The sequence below is a fragment of the Mesoplodon mirus genome (assembly GCF_964341445.2).
Source record: "Mesoplodon mirus genome assembly, chromosome: 6".
NCBI lineage: Eukaryota > Metazoa > Chordata > Mammalia > Artiodactyla > Ziphiidae > Mesoplodon > Mesoplodon mirus.
In genome coordinates this window covers 142680260-142689298 of record NC_138982.1, presented here as the reverse complement: position 1 = coordinate 142689298, position 9039 = coordinate 142680260, and the positions used below count along the sequence as shown (strand labels likewise).

The following is a 9039-nucleotide window of genomic DNA, read 5'->3' as shown; positions in this document are numbered from 1 at the left end:
CAGGAGAGGAAAGATGAGCCTGCCCGCCCGCCTGCTGCCTGGATGCGGAGGCTGAGGGCCGACGCACGGGAGGCCGCTTGCTGCGCAGTCGGGGCGCCGGGCGCCCGGGATGAGCTCACGCCCGCGTCTGCGGCTCCGTCCACCTGCCGACCTGCCGGCGGCCCCCTGAGCTGACGGCGCACCTGGGCTGCAGCCCCGCCGGCCCGCTCTGGCCGCAGCGTTGGGCGCGGCGCCCGGGAGCAGGTGTGCAGGAGCGCGGCGCGCGGCGAGCGCAGCCCTCGCCCCGGAGCCCGGCCGCGCCGCGTGCCCGGGCGGCTCGGCGGCAGCAGCGGCGGCGGCGGCGGCGGCGACGGCGGGCGGGCGGCGGCCCCCGGGCGGGTGGCGAGCGAGCGGAGCCGGGCGGAGCGCGGGGGGCGAGGCCGGCGCGGCGCTCGCGGGAGGCCGGAGAGCAGCAGGGGCATGTGGATACTGGCTCTCTCCTTGTTCCAGAGCTTCGCGAATGGTGAGCCTTTCGGTTTGTGATGAATTTCATTTCTTGTATTGACCGGAGTGTGGGGGGACTGGATGCATGGGTGAAGTCTTTCCCTTTTCCTCCTGCATCTGGGTTGAAATTTGCAGGCTTTTATGTTTTAAAAATCTTATTTATATTTCTTCGGGGAGGAGAGGAGGCAGTGAAGAGAGGACGGGTGAAAAATTGCTCTGTAATCATTTAAAGGCGCTTACCTAGCAAAGTGACAGCTCCGAGCTAACTCCTGTACTAGATAGCTACCTCATTCAGAACAAACCGGGTTTGCTGAGAGGAAGAGAGATAGAAAGATCGCCGGTTTGACACACCACAGACTGCAAGGGACATGACATTCCAAGTGCAGGCAGGTGGAGGGGTCAGTTAAGAGCGTCTGCCTTCAGATTCAAACCTTTCTGAGCTTTTAAAACATGTGCTTTAATTCTGCTGCAGTTCATCTCCAGCAGCAAGAAAAGCCTTGAAGAAAGATCTGTCCTTTTACCGCCAGCACCCCCCTTCTTGGTACTACAGAATCCCCACAGCCATTTATGTAAAAATATGCACTGTAGGCACTGATAAGCATTACATCATCTGAAATGTTGACAGATTCTTTAAAACACCTGTACACTTGCAAAAATGAAATCAGCGACTGTTGCAAATAGCATTCCTTTCCTCATGTCCATCCAATATTATATCTTGAAATGCTTTCTTCCTGGGTATTTGAAAAGCTATTGCTCTTGACTGAGTCAGATCCAGTTAGTAAGTGTGACTGCACCTTTGGTTGCCTGTCACCGCGTAAATATGAACTCGCATGTATGAATGGCTTCCTCTCATCTGGGAATGAGAGGAAATTGTCATCATTTGGCATTGCCTGGGAGTCGCTACAGCTTCAATTCCCATTTCAAATTTCGGAACACAAATCTGCATAAAATGTATGACTTGCTGACAGTTAAAATTAAACCATTAAGCAGAATCCCCTACCCAGGAGGGAGGGAGGGGGAGAGAGAGAAAGGAAGGAAATCTAGCCCTTATGAGAAAATACCAGAAGCCAAGGGGAGGCTGTAAGATTTTCCTGGAAGATGCACAGGGCAGCTCTGAGTGTTAGCTGCATAGAGGTGCATTTTCTTTGCCTACCAAGATAGTACTTAAAGAATCAACACACTGACAGGCCAGAGGAAATGCATAAACTTTGTAAAATTAAAAAAAAAAGATGACTAAGGAAAGGTAACACTGCAAGAAGGAAATCCTGAAATTAACATTAAAATGATACTTTGCTCTCTAATATAACCTAAAGCAAAGTGTTCAAAACTTTCATTTTGAGATTTCCTAGCAGGAAAGAATTGCAACAAGTTCTGACATGACACCCATCTTTCCCAGAGGGCACTATACCTCTTCTGCAGCCTCGCGGGAATTTACCTTGGGGGATAGATCTGCTTTAGCTAATGTGTGGTGAGGCATCAGGAAAGTCGGCCCTTTATGCTGCTCTGCTAATGTGAACTCAGAGAAAATGTAAAAATGCTCACATACGTGTTCCAGCGCCACAGAGCATTGACGGCCTGTCTCACCTGTCAGGGCATACATCTCTGGGCTTCTCAGAAGGGCCTGGGTTATGGGATGAAACATAATTTCCACCCTATTGGGAAGTATGTATTTCAGGATGAGGAAAGAGGTTGTGCTTCTGATTGTCAGTCAATTGGTATCTGTTTTACAGTTTCATAGTTATATGTGACTGAAATAGGTCTGGTACGGTCTCTGAAACAGAGATGCTAAAATGTTTGACTATTTTTTTTTGAATCAGTTTTACTAAAATAATCATGATAGAGTCATATATAGTGAGAAAATTGTATAAAACCTCAAATAATCTACTCTGTGGAAAATACGTGCCAAGGCTATGTATGTGCGTTTATACTGAGTCCTAGAGCATTATCTTCTTATACCTTTTTCAGGACCCTTAAAATTGATTGATAACCACTACTATTGATACTATAATGAATACAGGTAGATTTCACATTATGAGATATAGACTGTACATGCAAATGAATATTTTACTTTGCTGTATTACATGTTCTGATCCTATCTACCAGAAGGATATGGAATCTCATGTAAAACTGGCCCTCTCCTTATATGATGAAGCATTAAAAAAAAAAAAAAGGCCTGACTGTAGAGCTTTGGATTCTTTTCATTTGTGAGGGGAACTGGCTTTAAAGAGTTTTCAAGGAACAATGTTCAGTGCATACTGTGAAAAGGATCATAAAATAGATAGTCATGTCAAAATAAAATAAGAGTCCAGTTTGGAATGATGCCTGTTCATAGGACCGTATTTCAAAAATGTGAAATTAAATTGTTCTTACCTATCTGAATGAGACTTGAAGAAAATTGAGAGATTTTTTTTCCAATAATGTCATATTTTGGTCTACCTTAATTTTGAAAAATTCCTGAATGTGTGTGATAAAAAATCTATGAATTCTAATAGCTAAACTGACTACTGCTAGGCCTGAAACATCAAAACGTCTGACATGTTAACAAAAATATAATTGTAAAAGATTATGCAGTTTGATATTTTGGGGTACTCATAAAATAAGAAGCCCACAATGTATCTGCATTTTAACAGTAGGCAACAGCGTTTTTCCTACTGATGTAATGGGATGTGCATTTATTTCATAAAGAAAGCATGGTTGCTGGACAGGCTGCAGACAGTATTCAGGGTAAAACATAGAAGTCAGAGAACAGTCCCTTCATGGGCTAAATCCTTGAATGAATTACCTCACCTGATCAGGTGCAGTCATCATGTTTTAAAGCAGTCAAGTTGTCCTGCAATGTTCTGGAAATACTCTCAGGGAGCTTCAGTTACTGTGCAAGGGAATGGGGGTCCCTATATGTGCAGATATGTCTCACAGCCTTTCCTTGGGATGGAAACACACTGCATTGTGTTTTATCACAATTTCTTTTGGCTTTAACTCTGATGAGAATACTCTAGTTTACAATTCTTGTTAAAAGCCTAGATGGGCCTAATAAGCAGATTTATTCTATATAATACATTTCTGCTAGTATCCTTGACTTCTGTTGTTATGTACACATAGGTCCCTGACATCATCCTTTCCTGAGCCATGCAATTCTGGGCTTTGCCGCTTTGCCATTTTCAGGGAGCTTGTGGAGCTTAGAGAGGGTGGGTGTTGGGAGAGAGAAGGGTGCTCGTCAAAAAGAAAGTGGGCTGTGCAGCACCTTTCTGCATCCCCTGTCATCTCCACAGGGAATTACGTACCGCAAACTTATATTTTATTTAAATTTAGGAGCAGACATTTATGAGTGCAAATGCAGCTTCAGGGTTTTAAGGTGATTTTTATTTAATTCATGTAAATATGTGGAAGTCAAAAAAATGTTATCAGGTGAATAATTCCAGGGCTTGCTCCCCACTTCTCCCTCTCCTATTTTTATTAAGGAGATTTAAATTCCACCCCAGAATTATAGGGTTCATAAAAATTTTCTAGGTCTCTTAAGCTTGGGTGCCCCTACAAGATGCCCTGTGTAGGAAAACAAAATGCCATGCAGACCTTTATTAAATGCCAGCCGATCCTTCTCCACTTCTTACTCTCTCCTGAATGCCACTTTGGTGTGACCGCAGTTTGTTGCTGTGAATCAGTGACTCACTGGGCAGAACTGGTCCAATACAGCACGCTGATAGGGGAAAATAATTGTGACCAAGAAAAAAAAAAGCCAATCTAAATCCCTAATTCCTGGACCTCCATGTAGCTGTCAAAGTGTTTTATCACTGATGTGTCTGGGATGAGATGCAGTGAGTATTTCATAAAGAGACTCAATGCAATGGGCATTGAAACTCCATGTAAAGGAGAGAGAAAAAACCAGGGAAGGTCATTTTATAAAGACCTAAGAACACTGCAGGAGACTGGAAATTTATGTTTGAAAAATAAAACGATGGATTTCTCAGTGGATGCATTTACAAAACTATGGCATCCAAATTTCACAAAATTAGCCGAATCCTACGGCTGAGATTATGAATGCGCCTCATAAATAATTAACAGGCAGTGGAAATAATAGTTAGCATTAGGTAAGGCAGAGAAGTCGGCAGCGCTTCCAGAGGCGAGCACTCCCGCGTTCTGGGTCCCCTGGGTGTTTGGCGGGGCGGCCGGAGGCCCCGGGCGTTCGCAGGAGGGCGCTGTGTCTGGGCATTTCCTTGGCGCTGCGCTACCGCGCACGCTGGCTCCCGGGACCAGCTCCATCGGCGGCCTGGGAGATGGTGAGGCGGTGCTATACCTTCATGTCAGTTGTGTCCCTGCCACAGGACACTAGTGGGCGGCAAACCTCACAAGACGGGTGCAGCCAGCCTTCACGGGCAGACGGAGTCGCCGCCTCCGAGCAGCGGTGCTCTGCGCGGCGCGGCGGCCGGAGGCTCTCCTCCCCGCGGCTTCTCAAGTTCGCCGGGCCCAGCCTCCCGGGTCCCGGAGTTCAGCCCAACAGGAGCCACGAATGCAAAGGCTACGGCCGGCGAGGCAGGGTCCGCCGTCTTTGTTTCCAGTTTTCCCCAGGAGGCCGGTGCTCCCAGCAATCTGTTGCAATCTCGAAGGTGCAGAGAAAGGGAAAGGCGGTGTCCGGGGCTGGTGGGCCCGCGGACCGTGCGTTTGCATCCCGCCTTCCCTTCCCACTGGCTGGGGAGCCCGGCCCCGCGGGCGCCTCCTCTCGGCGGAGGTGGCTGCTCGGAAGCAGCCCCGCGCCTGATTGGCTGACCTTCCAATGTCATTGCGGGAGGCCCAGCCCGCTTCGCCGCCGCTGCTGGGCACGGGGGTGAGGCTCCGCGCCGCTCCTCTGCGCTCCCCCGGCCATCCCCGCGGCCCAGGACCTCCTCCTGCGCCCCCAGACAAACCAAGCAGCACCTGTTCGCCTGGGCCAGGTGTTCATCCTTCACATGCCACCGAGCCGGGCACAGAAATTCTCATTTTAAATTCTCATCTTCTCCCACCCCTCCCCCCATATTTATTACTTTTTTTTTTTCATGTTTTGAAAATATGAAAACACTCAAAGTTGCATTTCCCTTGTTGGATTTATGGGTTAAGATGAGGCAGGGAGAATGGAAGGTTCCAGCAGCCCGACTTGTACACACTGTGCAGTTCTGAATTCCTCGGCCGGTGGCACACCGTCCACCCAGGCGGCAGGAGGGCAGGCGCAGATAACCAGTTTTGGGTACAGAGGTTAGACAGCTTCTGATCGGGATGTTTGGAAAGACTGGATTCAGAGACCTGCTCGCCCCAGATTAGATTCCTGCATGATCTGCTTTCCTAACACCTTGGCCGTTTCCTTGACAGTGTCTAGAGTAATCTGTGACTCTGTTTATTTGGTGCCTGTTTGGCTAGTGACTGCCTCCCTTACTGGATGGCAAGGTCTGAAGGTGAGGCTCCTGCCGTGCCAGGGTGTGTCCTTCGCACAGAGCAAAGCGCGTGCAGGGCAGGTGGAAACAGATGTTCTCTGACGGACAGAAAGGACAGGATGATGGGCAGAGCCTTCTCCCCTCCTTCGCGCCCTCCTCTCTCCCATCTGCCCCTGGCTCCTGCATCTCTCTTATCCTTCCTTGCCGGGTTAGCTTCTTGTCTGCCCCATCTCTGATTCTACTGTATAAACCATTGCGAGAAATGCACGTAAGCAGCAGTGTGCATTCCTTGGCCGCTGCCATCTTGTCTGATGCACTGACTCCATGGCTGTGGAAATGCTCATTTTCTAGAAATGCTTCTGGGGGCATTTTCTTCTCGTTTCCGAAATGGATTCACATTTGGAATATGTGATGGGACTTCATCACAGTTACATAACGATGCTAAAATTACTTTAGGTGTTCTTTGTGACTTGGATTGGGTCAAATGTCACAGGAAATAAGTTAATAAATGCATTGGACCACTTGTTCTCAAGTGTACGCTGCTAACTGGCACGATTTGAAAATCCTATACAAGGTGTAACACCCTGTCGCGTTCTGAAAGCCAGTCAGAAACATCACACCAACACGTAAGTTTCCCTAGGGGTTCCTGGGAATTCATTTCTTCATCAAAGAGCCTCCAAGGATACCAAAACAAAGCTCAGTTCCTTAGCCCTTAACCGTCTTTAAAAAATCACATTACTAGTTTCTTAAGCATTCTGTTGATTTATGGGTGTCTGTCTCATCATTATCCTTTTTTTCTTCTTTTCCAGCAGAACCAATTGTAAAAGTTGGTTCCTTCATCAAAGTAACATGAAAGGAATATGTTTTACCATTAAAATTGTGATTTGTGTCAAATACGAGAATCAAATTAGGTGTCTTGGAGCTTACAGTGTTTATCATCGTTTGATTTTTGGAGCTCTGTCTTTATTCTATATTGTCAATACTTATTATTTTTAAAAAATCATTCACTTGGGTTAATTTTTGGTCTTCAAGCCCCCAGGGTTATGGAAATACATATCACGGTGGAACAGAGAGGGATGCATGGAGCTGACCAGATAGATGATGAGATAAGAAGAAGGAAAGAGGCTACTACACAGAGAGACAGAATGACAGGGATTAATGAATCTCGCCTGCATCCCTATTTAAGTTATTTTTACGCAGAAGACAGTGAGTAAGATTTAAGAGTGAGCAAGCAGTCCTATTTATAGAAAGCTGTTTTTAAATGCAGCGGCTGGGAAAGCGAAAAAATTGAAAACGTGAGATCACCTCCATACGAAATGCTGGCTTCCCCTACCTCCCCAGGACCATGGAGTTTTTTTTCTTTCTTTCTTTCTTTTTTTTTTTTTTTTGGAGGAGAATAAAAGCGTAACAGCTCTTGAGGAAATATTGAGAAATCGCTTTGAACTCTGCAGAGTATTCTTGAAATGCTCTCAGGGCTTAAGTCCATGTCAGACTTGGGGAGGTGAGGGTGCGGAGCCAGTATCTGTGTTATTTGGAAACTGGGCTTCGGTAGGTCTGAACAGAGGAATGAAGTGAAGGGAGCATGTTGAACTTGCAGGGCTGCCACAGATATTTACTTGGCAATAAGCATTGTCTTTCCTGAAGCTACTCAGCAGCACAGAGTGGGAGGGTGAATCTGCATGCATGTTTAAAGTAGAGCAGTTACTAAGTGTTCCCATTTAGGATCTTGCGATTATTATAGGTTCCTCTATATTAATCAGTTATTAAATTTTGGAGATTTAAAAAACTGTGGCCTATACTCTTCTAATCGGCCAGTCCAGCTGGGATAGGCAGTGTCACCGCAGGCTGCTTGATTGACGTAAATGTTCCTGGACAAAGAAAAATGAACACACTTGCTCTTAGGAATGAAATAGTCTTCCTTCCTAGGACTGCATTTATTCAGTGTAACATTTTGGTTTTACTGGCCCCAAGCACACCTTATTTTCTGTTAGGGTAGAATCCTTGAGTTTGTATGGAAATGTTGCTGGTGTACAGGTTGCACATTTGAACAAAAGCCAGACCAACCCCAAAGTATGATGCTGTGAAAAGCATTTTCCTTTTATCTTGTGAAGAACCAGCTATGCAATGGGTTGTTTTGTAGCCAGTCTCCTTAGACTGTGGAACAGGCATGTTTGATGAGGTGGTGGAAGGAGATTTGAACTAATTGATTGCAGATTTTGATTCATATGAGCCTTGCCTCTTTTAGTATGAAAATGATGAACCAGGAAGCAGTTTGAAGCTTGGCTTTACACAAAACTTAAGCCATTCTTCTTCTTGTCCACTATGCATAAATACTAAACACAGTGAAGTCAGTTTATGGTTCTTTCTAGATGCCTGAATCTCAAATTATTGGATGCTTCTGCAAAATGACAGTGGTAATAACACTCCCAATGAAGACTCTGATGACTTCAGGGTCCCCAGGTGCCTTCTGTACCCTCATGGGACTGAGTGATGGCTCTGTTAAGTTGGGGTTAGAACCAGCATGAATGGGTCCATTGGATGCTGACCGAGGTGGCCTGTGTCACACCCTGCGGAGCCATGTCATTGGAAATGGCTGATGGCAGTGGACACTCTTACCATTGATTCCTTTTCCTAATATTGAACAAAGCATTGATTTTTCTCACAAGACCTGCTTTTTCACTCATCGCATGGACTTCAGGACAGTGGGAGAATTTTTATAATTATATTGTTACAGAAAGGCAAAGCATGAAGATAATTAGAACCACTGCAATTTGCTGTGTTTTTAAATTTGACTCTTTTTTTTTTCCTTTATGTAAAGACCTGAGCTCTACTGTGGAAGCTTTTGAGTAAACATACTTTCTCATCAGAGAAACTTGAGATTCATTTCTTCTCTCCACAGTAGCCCCACTGTGGCATAATTTGATCTTGAGTTCCCATAAGACACCAAAAACCCCAAGTTCCAGTCTGCTTAATTACAGTGTTTGTTTCTTAATATTGGCTGTAGAGCATTCTTAATAACCGATTTGTAGCTGCCAGGGTAGAAATAACAGTGCTTTGTAATATCACGTGTGAGACTTCAGGGATGAGCTGAAGACCTCAACAGCCACAACGTACTTTACTAGTCAAACGAGCAACTGCACACTCTAGAGAGGGTGCA

The 9039-nt window shown here is 45.8% G+C and overlaps 1 protein-coding gene across 2 annotated transcripts in view; it reads left to right on the top strand.

Annotated features, from left to right (window-relative positions):
- Nucleotides 1–459: 459 nt before the first annotated feature.
- Nucleotides 460–9039, top strand: part of DSCAM (DS cell adhesion molecule) — a gene marked incomplete at both ends in the record, with an annotated part of 740068 nt that continues 731488 nt past the window's right edge. For both annotated transcript variants that reach the window (XM_082624816.1, XM_082624817.1), the window contains one exon: nt 460–502. In XM_082624816.1, the coding sequence (XP_082480942.1) occupies nt 460–502 (43 nt within the window). The remainder of the gene's footprint in view (nt 503–9039) is intronic.